Raw genomic sequence first — 18,129 nt, 5'->3', positions numbered from 1 at the left:
GGAGATGGAAAAGTAAAACCACCTTTAAAAGGATACATAAGCAGAGAAAGACAAATATTATATGATATTACTTATATGTGGACTCTAAAAAAATGTTACAAATGAACTTATCTACAAAACAGAAATAGACTCACAGACATAGAAAACAAACTTATGGTTACCGAAGGGGAAAGCAGGGGGAGGGATAAATTGGGAGTTTGGGATTAACAGATACACACTGCTGTATATAAAATAGATAAGTAACAAGGACCTACTGTACAGCACAGGGAACTATATTCAATATCTTGTAGTAACCTATAATGGAAAAGAATCTGAAAAAGAATGGATATATATATATATATATGTATAAGTGAATCACTTTGCTGTACGTCTAAAACTAACACAGCATTGTAAATCAACTATACTTCAATAAAAAAAAATTTTTAATGATACATAAGCAACAGTTAAAGGTGCTTTAAACTAGCATTGTGCTTTTGCTAACTTCCCAATTTCTGAAAAACAAAACTGAGAGCCAACTTTATTACCAGACTGTTGAAGAAATACCTACATAGTAGAAGAATAATAGAGTGGATTTAGACATATAAGCAATGGCCTCTACTGCCTCAGAGCAAATAGGATGCTTCATCACCTCTTCACCTTCAGTATCTTTCCTCTACCTCAGGCACACAGAATTATATCATTGAAAAAACACAGACAATCCTACCTTACACATCTCTATGTTTTGTGATAACCCATATATATCTTTCTACATGAGTTATGAGAAAGCAACTACCAGAAAACAATTAGACAGAAATTAAAGAGGAATTCTCAAAATCAATCTTATAATTGCTTTTACTTTTTGCAAGGGTTTCAGTTAAGGTCCTTGGCTTATAAGCCAAAAGGATCTTCAGAAAGATTAAATCAGTATATCTTCCCTTTTTGAGAATTTAAGTATTTATTCACTCCTATTGTTCAGCCCTAAATCTCCCTTTAACTTTTTTCCTTTCCTAGAAGTAGTGACTCACCCCAGATCTACACATAGGAGGCTTAGGATCTGTAGGCTGTTTGGAAGGGGCGGCTGGGAACTTCTCCTAAATGTGCTTTGGGACAGCCTTCACATCAGCTTGAGAGAAGGTCCATTGCTCTTAAAAAGTGGGCATGACGTTGGGAGAAGGAAGAAGAGCTGAAGCCCTCATGAGCCATGCCCAGGCACCACCACTACTTCCTCGATAAACAGCTTCCTTTTGGGGCTGATAAATTTCGTTTCTTTTTCTTACACATTGCTGTTTGAAAATACTGTTTTTAAAATGCCTAGTAAATGTATGTTCTGGTCTGATCAGCTAGTGTGTCCCTGGACTTCATGCCTTTCCCTTCAAAAGCTTTTTTTCCTCCTCAGGATTTAACTGGTACCTTAACTGTAGTGGAATTCTTTTGCTATGAGACCTTGCATGGTTGTGTGAAAGCCACCTATTGACCCACAAAAACTGTTTCTCTCTTTCAAGAACCTATAAAATGCAAGGCTCCAGGAAATCCAGAAAATGGCCGCTCTTCCGGGGAGATTTATACTGTGGGTTCTGAAGTTACATTTTCGTGTGATGAAGGGCACCAGCTGATGGGAGTGGCCAAGATAACATGTTTGGAGTCTGGAGAATGGAGTCATCCAATACCATATTGTGAACGTATGTTGAGTAAACTCCCCCATGTTTATGGTGTTTGGCCATTCTAGAAAGTCAAGGTGGAGAAATGCCAAGTGTTATGTTGTCTCAGTATTCTTTGTATTTAAAGCCCAGTATTGGGCTTTTATTTAAACGTGAGCAAAAACCTAGAGCTTCCCTTGAGCTTTTAGAGATTTTTACACATAGTGGCTAAGAAAAGCAATGCCTTTTGGTTTTCCTCCCTTAAGCCGTTTCCTGCGGTGCACCAGCTATCCCAGAAAATGGTGGCATTGATGGATCAGCATTTACCTATGGCAGTAAAGTGATATACAGGTGAGTGTCTAAGATTAACACTACATTGTAGAGTTTGTTGATGACATGCTGGTAGTGATAGAATACTGGAAGAAAAGACAAAGAGTAATCCCAGAGGATGTTTTCAAATTAATATGGAATTAATTGAATTACATGTTTGGGTTTGGATCCAGAGCTCCAGCTTATAGCCAAAAATATTCATTAACTTGCAGGGTCTTCTTCCATGGCATCCTGGGGACTCATTCTAGACAGCACCACTCTCAAACCAAGAATTTTCTGTTTGTCAGAAACGGACTCACAGACATAGAAAACAGACTTGTGGTTGCCAAGGGGAAGGCGGGTGGGGGAGGGATGGATTGGGAGTTTGGGATAGTAGATGCAAACTATTATATAGAGAATGGATAAACAACAAGGTCCTACTGTATAGCACAGAGATCTATATTCAATATCCTATGATAAACCATGATGGAAAAGAATATGAAAAAGGGTATGTATATACATATGTATAACTGAATCACTGCTGTACAGCAGAAATTGACACAACATTGTAGATCAACTACAATAAAATAAATTCTAAGAAAAGAATTTTCTGTTTGCAGCTAGTAATCCATGACACAAACTGGAGACAAGCCAAATCCTAAACCCGTCCTTCTATTTATCACCCAGCAGGATCCCTGAGAGCAAGATGCATAGTATTCAACCTTGAAAAAATTTTTTCAAAGCATTATTTCAGTAGGAAAAAAAAGTGCTCTAACAATATGTGTAAATTCTTGATCTTTTTGGAAGTTTTGGCACAGATAAACTTATGCAAAATAAGGCATTCTGTTCTGTCATTTTCTTTTATCTTCATCAGGTGTAATAAAGGATATACTCTGGAGGGTGAAAAAGAATCATCCTGTCTTGCTAGCAGTTCTTGGAGTCATTCTCCTCCCTTGTGTGAACTGGTCAAGTGTTCCAGCCCCGAAGACATAAATAATGGGAAATATATTTTGAGTGGGCTTACCTATCTTTCTACTGCATCGTATTCGTGTGAGAATGGATACAGGTACAGTCCTAGACACCAGCCAAGCTTCCTACAATACCCTGTTCCTCATTATTTACTCAGTGGGTTTCACTTGCATGTGACTGGCCAGCTTGAAATACAAGTTTTTAAATGTAAAAGATATTCTCAAATGTGTGTGCTTCTTGAGGCTCAGCCTATAGTAAATGCCCAGGGAAATATTCCATCTAATTTTGTCTCTGGGACCTCTAGTTCAATGTTATAAACATTCAGACATTAAACAGGAAAAGCAAAAAATGTTTATGAAGCGTAACACAACACCTAATAAAATGCTTTAGTGATGGATATTTCGGCAAACGAAATATTGCATAGGATGTCGTAAAAATCATGTCAAGATAAGGACCAGGGTCTTTAATACTGTTAAGAGGTTAATTTGATTAATGGGGTGTGTGTGTGTGTGTGTGTTCAAAAAGAAGGGACAATATCTCTGGTGGTCCTGTAGTTAAGACTTCACCTTCCAATGCCGCGGGTGCGGGTTCAATCCCTGGTCAAGGAACTAAGGAATTTGTTAATATTGTAAGAAATTCAATAAAGATTTTAAAAATGGTCCACATCAAAAAAATCTTAAAAAAAAAAGGAGGGGGGGCTTCCCTGGTGGCGCAGTGATGAAGAATCCACCTACCAATGCAGGGGACACAGGTTCAAGCCCTAGTCCGGGAAGATCCCACATGGCGCAGGGCAACTAAGCCTGTGCGCCACAACTACTGAGTCTGCAAGCCACAACTACAGAAGCCCACGCACCTAGAGCCCTTGCTCTGCAACAAGAGAAGCCACCGCAATGAGAAGCCCACACACCGCAACGTAGAGTAGCCCCCGCTCGCCGCAGCTAGAGAAAGCCCACACACAGCAACAAAGACCCAACACAGCCAAAAATAAAATAAATCAAAACAAATCAAAACAAAAAGAAGGGACAATAAAGAGTCGGGCTGTGATCAAAAACTTGGCCAACAGGATCTGACATGAAACAGATCAAATGAACAGAAAATGGAGTGAGTTGTACAATCAAAATCTGATTGGCAAGTGAAGGTGGATAAGCCATGCCGTAGGCCTGCGAGGTTTTTAAATTCAAAGGAAGACCAGAGGTCAGAGTGAGGAGCAACACTGTTCAGATGCCCAGGCTAATGGCAAGGGCAGTTCCCTCTGACCTCAGTTACCCTGACTTCCTGGGTGTCTGTCTTCCTTATCATTGGACCCTAACCAGCATGTTACCCCTTCTCATCCAAGTAATCTGCTAATCACAGCACCACCAATGAGCACACTGAACCATTTTATTTTGCACCCCAGTTATGTTGTTTTAGCCTACTCATAGTTTTAAATGAATCTATAGCCAGCTGAGATTTCCATTTAAAAAAAAAAAAAGTCATTGATTGCCACACGCCAGGTGGGATCTTAGTTCCCCAACCAGGGATTGAACCTGTGCCCCCTGCAGTGGAAGCACAGGATCTTAACCACTGGACCGCCAGGGAAGTCCCAGATTTCCCTTGTTTTTATATAAAGCAATAAAATGGGAAGAAACTTTATTTTTATGTATTAAAATTCCTCAGGTGTCCCCTATTCTCTCCTAAGTCCTTCCTTGTTCACCTCCAGAGCAGTAAGTAAATAGCCAACAAAAGAGGTGGCACCATTCTTTCCTGTAGCTTGCAGGGCCCTTTGGTCATCGAATGCTCGGCCTCAGGCAGCTGGGATAGAGCGCCACCTACCTGCCATCTCGTCGTCTGTGGAGAGCCACCGGCCATCAAAGATGCTGTCACCACCGGGAGTAACTTCACTTTTGGGAACACTGTCACTTACACTTGCAAAGAAGGGTGAGTAAACCCGATGAAGGAAAGGAATTTTGGGAGAGGATGGGCCCAACCGCAGATGGGCTCCATTGAATACTAAATTAAATTTCCTGGCGGCCAAAGCCAAAGAGAGCTTTATGTTCTTTTCTTACAACAGAAAGGGAGCATATTCCCCTGTGGGAGCAATGTTTTCCTGGAATTAGAGTAATTTATCAAATTAGGCCTTGAATAATGGACATTGGGCAATGCAGTGGAAAATATCTCTATACTTTAATTAAAGATGAAAAAAGCATAATTTAAATAGGCATTTGTGTATTTATCCTCTGCCAAATCAAACGCAAGACGTAGGTCACAACATAAAGATGCCACATCTGCATGAAAAAAATACTAAAAAGTTCAGATTTTTAAATTTTTAATGATCTCATTTAATTCAGAGATAAAATGTAAAAAAACAGGAACAGATTACAAAGTGCTTTCATACTCGTTGTCTCATTTTATCCTCACAAAAACCGTGTAAGACACAGAGAAAGGAGAGGCTCCCTCTGGGTTGGTGATCTGCTTAGGGTCTCAGGCAGGCAGTAGAGAATTGAGGGGTGATTAAATCCCAGATCATCTGACTGGCATTTCATTGCTCATTTTTTTCCGTGCTTCCTCAGTAAATGTTTTCACCAGTAATAGTTTATAACTTTCACACTCCAGGTTTACCACAGATGCTTTTCATACAGTTGGAACGAGTGGCAGCTGAGGGGCTGCCATTTTCAGGATTTGTGTCTCAGCTCTATCATTCACTCACTGTGCAGCCCGGGGCAAATGGTCTAACCTCTCTCTGCTTCTATGAGTCATTAAAGGTTGATACTCCTTATGGATATTGTGAGGAGTAAAATGATATACTGCTTGGACTAGCCAGAAGATAATAACTCAACAAACTGTGCCACTATTATGATGTTAGGACAGAAGAGAGGACACAGTTTCATGAAAGTAACATGAAAGTTGAAGTTGTTTTCACCTAGATAGAAGACCGTTCCACTAATACAGGCCACCAGCAGGTGGCAACCATATTTTCTTGCAAAAAGCTCTTGAGAGTCAAATACTCACGTAAATAACTGACAGAAATCCTGGATCTTAACACCTTCTTAAGTGAGAAAAATCTTGACTATTAAAATGTCAGTGTAAGAATTAGCTTTTTAAAATTTATTTTGTTGAAGTATAGTTGCTTTACAATGTTGTATCAATTTGTAGGAATTAGCTTTTGATGGCCCCATCTCTCCCCTGTGGATTGACTCAATTAAAAATTGCTTCCTAACGAACTACGTAGTACTATTTAAGATTAGCCATTTAAATGTTTGTGAAACCTTATCGATATAAATGTTCCAAATAATAGCTAGATATTGACAACTTCTGGGTTTTTTTCTGATTAAGAAGTAATGTATTATCACCATATAAAACTAGAAAATAAAAATATATTTTTTTAAATTGCCCGAAGATAAATGATACTTTACTATATCTCCTACTAGAATTTTGTCTTTGCATATACTTTTAAAGATCATGCTCTTATAAAAATTCCCATTTTTCTTTTTTCGCTATAAATCATTCACTTATATCATAAGAAGAGTTCTATATCTGCCTAATGCTAAGTCTACGTATCATACAAAAAGGGTTTGTTAAAAGAAGCAATAAAGACAATAATGAAAATCACAACAAATCCCTGCATTCATAGAGGGTTTTACATTCTTCAAAGGACATTCCTCTGAATTATCTCATGTGCTCCCTTCAACAAAGAGGGGGATTTTGAAGAAGATATATTATTCCCACTTTACAGTTAAAACATAAAGGTGTTGGGCCACGTTATCGTACAGATCCCTTCTGCTCTAAGCAAATAGACACTCTGTGGGAGCTTTCTTCTCATTCAAAAGATGGAAACCAAATCTGTCATCTCAGTCATATAGCTGTTAAAGGGTATGAGGCCATTTTTATAAAAGTGCTTTATATGTGCGTGAAGGTACTATATAAATATGGCTTTATTAATATTTTCTGTGTCATCAGTATTGTTATGTAAAGCGATGACATTTTAATAATATAGGGGAAACTATCTTAAGTAGTTAATCAAATTAATGGAAAGTACACATGGTCACAAATCACTACCACTCATGTTTTTTTCCTAAAAGAAAAATATCAATAGCTATTAGGAGATAGTTTCATTTTTCTGAAAGTAACAATTTTGGTGAGAGGAAGAACACTTTGCCCCTTTACATACACTTACTCTTAGAGTGTTATGAGGGTGGCCAGACCGGAGAGTTCTGTCTTATTGCTTTTTTCTGGACAAATGCCTAATGAAACATTTAAATATACAAAAGAGCACAAAACCAAATTAATCTCTATTTAAAATTACCTGTGTATCCACTGCTGAGATAAAAGTACATGTTAAATTTTTGCCATAGTTATTGTAGATCTCTCTTTATAAAAGAAATACAATATTACAAAAATAACTAGAAGCCATTTTCATCACTTTCTCACTCTTCTCAAAGTAAATGTGCATTTTTTTCTGTGTTACATATGTACTCATAAACAAATATTCTGTTGATTTAAATGTTTTAATTTTCATGTACGTTGTTCATACTCTGAGTATCCTTTTGAAGCTTGATTTTCGTTTAATGTCGTGTTTTTTGTCTTTGTTGATAAATGTAAATCAACAGAATTCATTTTAACTGCTGTATAGTGCTTCCTTGTCAGAATGAGCAATCTCTAAGTTACCCATTTCCCTGCTGGTAGAGGGTTAATTGATTTCCACTTTATTTGATGATACAGCAGTGCTGAAGTAAACATCCTTGCACATCTCCCAGTCCATAGAAGGAAGAATACCTCTGGCCTAGACACCAAAAGTGAGAATTGTTGGGTCATGAGGCATGCATATTTTTAACTTTATACTAGATAGTCCTTAATATTTATCAATTGTTTCCTTTAGAGTTTGTTTTTTGTATGTGTCAAATTTAAGAAGATTTTTCCTACTCTGAGATCATACTCAATTTCTTTGCCTTTCTGCTGAACAACTCAAGATCTTAGAAAATATTTGTTTCTGTCACCCCTCTCATCTTAAATGTCTTATCACTATCTACATTTTACTTCCCTCTTATTTTACAACTTTCCAGATTAGTCATTTTTTTAATATACTCAATGCTTATTTAGATTTACTAACATTTTAATGAATCTTTCATAAAAAGCATTCATTTTTATGGATTGCTTTTTCCATCCCACGCCTTCCTTTGGGTTTAATACTTCTGCTTCCTAAAGTACATCCTTTTGGCAAAAGTCAGTATGTTACACAATCTTTGTCTGAAAATAATAGTATTTTACCCTTGCTCTTGAATTATAGTTTAGCTGGGTATACAAGTCTACATTAATAGTTTGCTTCCATAAACATTTTTGAAAGATATTTCCATTGCCCTATGACTTCTAGTGTTTCTATTGAGGATTCCATCAGTCTAATTTAGTAGCCCTCAACTAGGGGCAATATTGCCCTCCAGGAACATTTGACAATGTCTGGAGATGTTTTTGGTTGTCCCCGTTGAGGGAAGGTGCTATAGGAACTAGTGAACAGAGTCTGGGGATGCTGCTAAAACACCCTACAATGCATAGGACAGACCCCCACAACAAAGAATTGTCTGGTCCAATATGTCAGTAGTGCTGAGGTTGAGAAACTGGTTGAATTGTTGTTCCTTTATAAGTAATGTGTTTTCCCTTTATTTATTTTTTTAATTTGTCTTCGTTGTTTTGGTGTTCTCTATGGTATGACTAAAGTTGTACTAATTGCCATTCATCTTGTTCAGGGCTCATTGTACTTCTTACATCTGAGAATTTGTATCTTTCACCAATTTTAGAATAAGCTATTTTCACTTTAAATATTCTTTCTTCTTAACTTTCACTTTTCTCTATTTCTGTAAGTTTTATTAGATAAATATTGGAGCTTTTATTTCTACTTTACATGTTTATTAACCTGTCACATTTTCCATCTCTTTAAAAACTTGGGTTGCATTTGGATAATTTCCTCACATATATCTTCCAGTTCATTAATTTTCCTTTCTACTATCTATAATCTGCTTTTGAAATGTGTCCCCTTTTTTTGAATTTTTATTTTCTATATTTTTATTTTTAGAATTTATCTTTATTTTTCAACTATTTCTTTTTACATAGTCTCTTCTTTTTAAATAGGATTTTAAGGGTTTTTGTCCTTAATTATTTGAACATATTTATTTCATTTTATTTTTTTTAGATTTTAGACCACTTTTTCTATCATCTCAATTTATTGGTGCCCTCATCTTGCTGTTTGTTCTGTCTACTGACCCATTCATGATGGAAAGCGTGCATGTGTGTTTTGTAATTTCAGATTCTGTCCTTATAGTGTTTGGGACTTGTTTGATCTGTGACAGTCCTTTAATGGTCTGAGTATAAGGATTATTTTTTCTTCTAGGTGCCCCAGGAGTATCACCATCCAAAAACCTAATTTTACATTTATTTATCAATTCAAAGTCTTTCCATACAAAATGAGTGGTATAAACCCTACCCTCAAGTCCACATGACGTGCAGTCCTGGGTTCTGCTACCTTAGCCAGGACTTTGTTTTTCCAGCCAGATTCCCAGCAAATACAGAGATCTCACTTGTCATCTCACTAGGCCTCTAGGTGGAATTTTTCTGGTGAATATCCTTTCAGTGTATGTCCTTCTAGGACATAGATTCTTGCCAGAGACTCAGCTATTACTCTGTATTTCCCCTTTCCTGTCCAATCCAAGGGCAGCCATAGCATTCATTCACAGGCTTACTTTTCTGTTTTTAATTTCCTCTTCATTTCTGGCACATGGAGCTTTCCTTTCTGGTCAGCTAAGCTATGCATTTAAAATAATTTCTGTTGCATTTCATCAAGTGTTATATAGGGAGGGTGTTCAGACAATATTATAGCCAGAACTAGAAGTCGGTGCTTGTCCTCTCTCTCTTCACTCCTTTTCTATCTCTCCCCACCAAGAGATTGATTAGCATAGGTCAACATGCATTATGTCTGTTCTATTCCAGGATGGAAGCACTGTGTTCATGTCATGGCTTTTGTGTAATGGCTTTGGCATCCTGCTGTCTCCTTCCACTTCCTAAGATGCTGTTGGCCTGATAAGAATGTTAGGGCCTATTTCCCTCCCTAGCCCTCTCAATTCCCTCTTTTCCCTTGGGGCTGCTTAACACAGACCACTGACCTACACACCGTTTAAGCTACCCACTCCTGTTTATTGGGTGCACATACACACATTCTTGTTTTGGTCTCAGTATTTTTGTCTTCTCTTATTGGTGTTGTGCTTTGCATGGGCCTTTCCTTGGGTTAAGAAAAGAAGACACTCTCTCAAGATCAGCATAGAAGAGCAGAGACTTTAGGAGACTGGAGTAGTAAGATGAATGCCAGAGAAGAAAAGGAATAAGTCTGATTTCTGTCTCCTGCCCTGAAATTGGCCTTCCAAATTCACCTTTTATCAAAACATTATACTGGTGGTTTTCAGCTTTTTGCCTCAATTAATAAAATGTTCACTTGTTTCCCGTTTTCCTTTTCATCCTCATGTATACTCTCTTGGTGAGAAACTCAGTAGGAAGGAAGGGTCATTGACATCCGAACATCCTGATAGAATGTTTCCCTTTTGAGTCTTTTCAAATATAGACTTTTAAATGCAATTAGTGAATATACTACGGTAACATTTTTGTAATCTTTTTCAATTGAAAACAGAACTAATTACTGATACAGATTTATACTTTCTATTGCTCTTGTTAAATTGCAGCCCTTTAAATATCTAGTATGCTGCTCTTTTAAGACTCTTGTAAGGTTCTTTTTCACAGAAGAGAAGAGCTAATAACCCACTGGGGAGCCTTCTCACAAAGCTTCCCAGGCCCATGCCTCTTAGTAGGCGTTCACTCCATGAATCAAATCACTGAAAATTGCATCTGGAGATTACTCTGCCCATTTTCAAAGGATTTTTGTTATCATTCCGGAAGTATGATAATGTATTACAGCCAGTGTATCCTAAAATGTGTCATTCTATGACATCACTGTAATATCGATGGGACAATTTTCCTTGGAATTATGGAGGAAAACAACTTGTTTTATAATACATATGGCCTGATTTTTTTTTTTTTTTTTTGCGGTATGCGGGCCTCTCACTGTTGTGGCTTCTCCCGTTGCAGAGCACAGGCTCCGGGCGCGCAGACTCAGCGGCCATGGCTCACGGGCCTAGCCGCTCCACGGCATGTGGGATCTTCCCGGACCGGGGCACGAACCCGTGTCCCCTGCATCGGCAGGCGGACTCCCAACCACTGCGCCACCAGGGAAGCCCCATATGGCCTGATTTTTAATAACAGACTGCAAGGGTGTCCCCAGTGTCTCTTGAATGAGAATACAAAAGGTCACACAGGGTAAAATTAAATATTTCAATGTTTTAGATTTGTACCAATTCCAATTTTTCCTGTTTTAGTAGCCAACATATATAGAATGTATCTTATCATCTGTACAAAACTTTATCATTTTTAAGTGATTCTTTTACATAAGCAGGTGGAATATGTCTTCCAGAAATCTTAACACTCATTTAGATTTCTAACATAATGAAATGGTGTGGCTGTTTGATCAGAGACCAGTTATAGTTCTATCTAGGCAATAACTACAAATTAATTCCTCTTTTTTTTTGCCATTCAGAGAATATATCCTTCTTTAGCATCTTAAAAGGCTAACTGATATATATGTTTCAGAAGACAGTTATTTTTGATAAGCCTCTGTCCCCATCTTCACTGAATATGCTGTCTAGTCTAAAGCACTGGCTTTATTTATTTATTTTTGAAGCCACTCAGTGTAAATTCCTCTGCTCCTCTGAAATGCCAGCCATTCAAGTATTGATAGCTTGGCCCCAAGGTTCTACAAATGGATCATTAGAGCTAATTGAGAGGTTTCAGTAAGGGATCCCAGCCCCTTCATAACATTTCCATGACTAAAAAATGATCCTACACTCTGGTTAAGATGCCAGGCTTGCAGCTTTGGAAGTGAAGGTGTAGGGAGACAGACATTTCAGCCAGCTCAACCTCAAATCTGCCTTTCTCTTTCTCATCGATGGACATGATTCCAAGTCTGTTCACCCTCAGAGTCACTGTCCTCTGAGCCTGTTCCAATAGGTCTGTAGCTCTTTTGGAATTGTGATACCCAGAGCTGAATGTGCAAATTAGAATGTAACTGCAAGAGAGAGAAAAACACCAAGTCTAGGGACTGACACGTGGTACTTAAAACATGACGATTTATTTCATTTCTCTTCTTCTCTTTCCGGATAAATGAGTTTCTAAAGATGCAGTAACCCTTTTAAGGATGTCACCATTGACTCATTCAACTCATTCAAGGAAGCTAAAGTCTTTCACATTGGCTGCCACTAAGCCAGGCTTCCCTTTGTGCAGTTTTTCTTTATTATCTATATACAAGACCTCCCATTTTATCTTTGTTAAATATTACCTAGTAAGATTAGAAACATTGAACTGCCCTGTCAAAACCCTTACCCTTCACCCTACAGTTATGTGTTGCTTACAAACTGATGGGCTAAGGACAGAGTTCTGTGACATCAGAAGATATGAAACACCCAACTAGCTTACTTCTATTAACCAATAATACTCTTTGGGTCATCCAGTTAATAAGCCACTTAAATATCTTTCTGTTCTAGCAGCATTTCTTCTGCTAAAATCTTATGAGAATCCTTGTCAGAGGAACTCTCAAAAACCATTTCCAGTTAATCTGTGCCTGCCACATCTTCACCCATTAACCATCACAACTGTCAAAAACACACAAGATCCTAGGGACCACTGCTTCCTTTTCCAGATGTTCATAGGCCATTCCTAACTACTTGTAAGTCCCCAGAAGCCCCCAGCTATATCACACTCCCATTTCTTTGCTCCTGTTACTTTTCTTCCTTTCCTGCTTCTTTCACGACTCCCCTCGAAAGCTATTTCATCTGGGACACAAAGTACATGCACTGACATTGCCTTGTACACGAGGGAAGGGATTCTTGCACACAGCATGGCCTAATTGCCTAATGAAGAGCTAAATGTTGATTGAGAATCATAAAGAAAAGTCAAGTTCTTAAGTCAGAGAAAGGGATGGTGTCAATTCTAGGAAAGTATGGATAGTATTGAAAATGCAGTCTTTAAATTCATTTATTCAAGATACATGTATTTAGTGGTAGTCTTCCATTATATTACAGAAGAGCTTTTTGCTGTGATTTTCCATTAGGGAAGAGTCATTGGTGGAGATTTTCCAGCAGATCAGGGGTCAGAGGCCTAACGAAGTGCTACCAGAATACAAAACTCTGTTCTTGTGTCCTCAAGAGGCTTTGAGGAATAAGGAAGATTCTGGAGGCAGAGGCTTCTGCCTCAAAGCAGTCAGTCCCATTACCTAAAGGAAGCACTCTATAGATGGCACAATGGATCCTAATAAATCAGGGATGTCTCAGGTGATGTCTATAAACTTCAGCCAATGAAATACAGTAGCAACATCAAAGGACCCCATGAAAATAATGATGCATGGTTCAAAGTGTGCAAAGGCTGTAAATTGTGCTATAAAAATATAAAACATCAAGAGCCTCTATAGGAAGCATCCTAAATGCCCATCGACAGACGAATGGATAAAGAAGATGTGGTACATGTATGCAATGGAATATTACTCAGCCATAAAAAGGAACGAAACTGAGTTATTTGCAGTGAGGTGGATGGACCTAGAATCTGTCATACAGAGTGAAGTAAGTCAGAAAGGGAAAAACAAATATCGTATATTAACGCATATATGTGCAATCTAGAAAAATGGTACAGATGAACCAGTTTGCAAAGCAGAAATAGAGACACAGATGTAGAGAACAAACGTATGGACACCAAGGGGAGAAAGCTGGCGGTGGGGGGGGATGAATTGGGGATTGGGATTGACATATATACACTAATATGTATAAAATAGATAACTCATAAAAACCCGCTGTATAAAAAAAAAGATTAAACCAAGGATGTGAAAAATCTGTACACTGAAACTACAAAACATTGATAAAATAAATTGAAGGGGACCCAAAAAAAAGAGCCCCTATAAATGGAGCACATTCTACACAGGAATAGCAGAGTCTAGGCACTCAGACCTAGGGCAATGTATTTTTAATAATAAAATTATGCTTGTAACATACTGTCTTTGTATATTTTCCTGGATCCTTTAAGACAGAAGCCATCCAAAAATTTATTCAGCTCAGATTCTTATACAAAGAACTGAGCTTTTCCACAACAATGGAATATTATTTAGCCATGAAAAGAAACAAAATTGAGTTATTTGTAGTGAGGTGGATGGACCTAGAGTCTGTCATACTGAGTGAAGTAAGTCAGAAAAAGAAAAACAAACACCGTATGCTAACACATATATATGGAATCTAAAAAAAAAAAATGGTTCTGATGAACCTAGGGGCAGGACAGGAATAAAGATGCAGACGTAGAGAATGGACTTGAGGACACGGGGAGGGGGAAGGGTAAGCTGGGACGAAGTGAGAGTAGCATTGACATGTATACACTACCAAATGTAAAATAGATGGTGGGAAGCAGTTGCATGGCACAGAGAGATCAGCTCGGTGCTTTGTGACCACCTAGATGGGTGGGATAGGGAGGGTGGGAGGGAGACGCAAGAGGGAGTGGATATGGGGATATATGTATACATATAGCTGATTCACTTTGTCGTATAGCAGAAACTAACACACCATTGTAAAGCAATTATACTCCAATAAAGATGTTAAAATAAATAAATACATACATACATACATACAAAGGGAGAGTCATCTCCTAAAAAAAAAAAAAAAAAGGAAGAGAGATAGAGCAACATCATGGGAAAGATAGAAGGGTTGGAATCCAGTAAACAAATTCCGATCCTACCTCTGCTGCTTGCACCCGTGTGACTCTCAGCGGATTTCCTAGCCTGTCTGAACAACCAGTCACTCATCTGCAAAATGAAGAAATTAATATTTCTAAACAGGGTTCAATTGGTGCCAAATTATTTTAGTCCCCTTATGCTTCATTATCATCAAGACGACGGACTGATCGGATGTTAGACAGTCCTTTCAAACTCCCTGTCCTCTTTCTCTTCAGTACAAAAGTGAGAATGAAAATCAGAATGACTCAAATGTAATTATTCTAATACTGCGTATCCTAATATTTTGTTCTGCTTCATTGAGAGAGCACTTGAGCATAATTAAGATTTTTGTAAGTCATCAATCTATCATCATATATGGGGAAATACCTGTGCATAAACAAAGCAAAATTTATTCGTGCTGGTTGAATAGCAGAGCCATATGCAGACACAGCTTTTAATGCTAACCACATGGTTAAGGGTTTAGGAAACAATGAAGAATGAAATTATAATCCCTCCTTTAAAGTTCATTGATTATGAGCAAGTGGATACCTAGGAGTTATATGCAGGCTACCTGTGGTTCATCAGAGCTTTTGTTTCAAAGACTAGTGATCAAATTAAGCAACGGAAATCATCTATAGATAGATGAAGTTCCAACTTTGAATTGAGTCAGACAGGACCGTAGCTTAGTCCTCATTTTTATTTTTAAAGAAATGTGTAACGATTTTTAGAGTTTCTTTTTTTTTAACATCTTTATTGGAGTGTAATTGCTTTACACTGGTGTGTTAGTTTCTGCTTTATAACAAAGTGAATCAGCTATACATATACATATATCCCCATATCCCCTCCCTCTTGCATCTCCCTCCCACCCTCCCTATCCCACCCCTCTAGGTGGTCACAAAGCACCGACCTGATCTCCCTGTGCTATGCAGCTGCTTCCCACTAGGTATCTATTTTACATTTGGTAGTATAAATAGCAAAATCCACTTCCCTTTCTGAACAAGCCCTAATATTAATAACAAGATGTATATCTTAAATGAAGGTCATTTGATCAATAAGCTCAAATTCAAACAGTAAATATTGTTTTAAAGGATAAAGGATAAAAGTAAAGTTATTGGTGGAAAGATTTACAAAATAAAAGCAGAATAAGAAGATGCAAACACCTTTTCTCAAATAATGTGCTTAGTTACTGTTCCTTTCTCCCTAATCTCATAGCTACACCCTTGCCGGTCCTGACACCATTGAGTGCCTGGCCAATGGCAAGTGGAGCAGAAGTGACCAGCAGTGTCTGGCTGTCTCCTGTGATGAGCCCCCCAGTGTGGAACATGCCTCTCCAGAGACTGCCCATCGGTTATTTGGAGACATTGCATTCTACTATTGTTCAGATGGTTACAGCCTGGCAGACAACTCCCAGCTCCTCTGCAATGCCCAGGGCAAGTGGGTTCCCCCAGAAGGTCAGGCCGTGCCCCGTTGTATAGCTCATTTTTGTGAAAAGCCCCCTGCTGTTTCCTACAGCATCTTGGAATCTGTGAGCAAAGCAAAATTTGCCGCAGGCTCAGTTGTGAGCTTCAAATGCACGGAGGGTTTCGTACTGAACACCTCAGCAAAGATTGAATGTCTGAGAGGTGGGCAGTGGAATCCTTCCCCCATGTCCATCCAGTGCATCCCCGTGCGCTGTGGAGAGCCACCCCGCATCATGAACGGCTATGCGATTGGATCAAACTACAGTTTTGGAGCCGTGGTGGCTTATAGCTGCAACAGGGGCTTCTACATCAAAGGGGAGAAGAAGAGCGCCTGCGAAGCCACGGGACAGTGGAGTAGCCCCATACCCACATGCCACCCTGTATCTTGCAATGAACCACCAAAGGTTGAGAATGGCTTTCTGGAGGTAAGAGACTGATTCACAAGTGTCCATGGCTTTCATCGTTTACAGGGCCAGCCCATTGTAGCTTATTCAGAAGCAGGGACATGAATAGACTAATAGGTGAATAACAGGAGCTGCTAAATCTATTGGTGGTAAATATTGGAGAGAATTTGATAGAGGTCATGAATCCTTTTAATCTATAGCTTTCTACCTTCTACTAGCATATAGGCACTTGAAACACTTTATAGCAATATTTTAGCCCAGCTATGACGTTAGAATAAAATAGTTTTAAGAGATACTATTTTGATTTATAAAAAGTTATTCCACGATGGATGTATTGTTTATTATTATAGAAATCAAGGTCTAAATGGAACCTAGAGAAATCTGTTATCATTTCTTATTTTTAGACAAAATATGGGGGTAAACCATCCATTCACCATAAGGTGGTTTTTGCAGTTTTCTTTTAGGGAACTTAAAGGTAATTTCATCAGGACAAAGGGTTTTGTCAGATCCACACATATCCTCCTTTCTCGTTACTATGTGTCTTCTCGTTAAATCTATCAAGAAAACAGGAATAACAATCTATTCCCCCAAATCAAGGGTCACTGTAAAGAGATAGTATTCTAATTAAACACTTTTTTAAAACCCACCCCTACATAGTACCTTTTCTCCTTTATATTCTAAAACAACAGTGAATGCCTTTTATTTAAGACTTTTGCTCAGAGGTATTAGCTTTCCATTGGAAGAAGGTGTCTAGTATATGTAAGGAGGCTTTCTTCATTTATTCATTTAACAGATATTTCTGGAGCTCCTACTAGGTGCCAGGTAAGCACTGGAGATCTAGTATTTAATAACACGGATTAGGTCTGTGATGGCATGGTGTTTACATGCATGTGGGGTACCCAAGGAATAGATAAATAAACAAAACAAATAATCATGTCCAAATACCAAGAAGTTCACTGCACCACAGAAGCTAGACGTACCATTAACAAAAGAACCATTGCAATCTTTTTTAAAGTTTTCATAAGTAATTCATCTTTGTACTGCCTAAAAATGACCTCTTATTATGTTATTCACTTATATATTTGAATGTTGAGAGTATGAATATTAAATTTTTGTTTAAAAGGTAAAATATTACTTTTTATTTTCCACCCTTATGTTATGGTGCAATTTTTTAAAATTATATTAAGGATGAACACAAAACTCTGACAGTAGGTCCATAGCCATAAAAAAATGTGTTTTTCTTATTATCTAACAGCGTAAACAAATGTATGTTTGTGTATGTTTCCTTTTCTGTGAGTAAAACAACACACTATAGCACTGCTTTGGTCGGTGAGATTTTTTTTAACTTACCAAGTAATTTATAATTTTTGGTATTGCTCCATCAACTCATCAATCATTTTAGAGACTATTGATCTTTACTTATTATGGGCTTACCACTGTGGCCAACATTTCTGCTGTAGGGATTACCTAATTTGACCTTCTGCCATCCTTTTTGTTTATTTAAATAAAAAAAAATAGAGTGGACCTATTGGAAAAATACAAGTCCTCATTTGCTTATG

At 38.0% G+C, this 18,129-nt stretch overlaps 1 protein-coding gene across 1 annotated transcript in view; it reads left to right on the top strand.

Moving 5' to 3' along the window:
• The window catches only part of SVEP1 (sushi, von Willebrand factor type A, EGF and pentraxin domain containing 1), a 200,268-nt gene that overhangs the window by 130,839 nt on the left and 51,300 nt on the right, over nt 1–18,129 (top strand). The window contains exons 33-37 of the mRNA XM_022579081.3: nt 1,482–1,658; nt 1,883–1,967; nt 2,800–2,991; nt 4,644–4,811; nt 15,919–16,591. Coding sequence (XP_022434789.2) covers nt 1,482–1,658; nt 1,883–1,967; nt 2,800–2,991; nt 4,644–4,811; nt 15,919–16,591 — 1,295 coding nt within the window. The remainder of the gene's footprint in view (nt 1–1,481; nt 1,659–1,882; nt 1,968–2,799; nt 2,992–4,643; nt 4,812–15,918; nt 16,592–18,129) is intronic.

This window comes from Delphinapterus leucas, chromosome 6 (assembly GCF_059928025.1).
Source record: "Delphinapterus leucas isolate spDelLeu-1000000601 "Yukka" chromosome 6, BTC_Dleu_Yukka2, whole genome shotgun sequence".
Lineage (NCBI taxonomy): Eukaryota > Metazoa > Chordata > Mammalia > Artiodactyla > Monodontidae > Delphinapterus > Delphinapterus leucas.
This window is presented reverse-complemented; position numbering and strand designations above follow the sequence as displayed.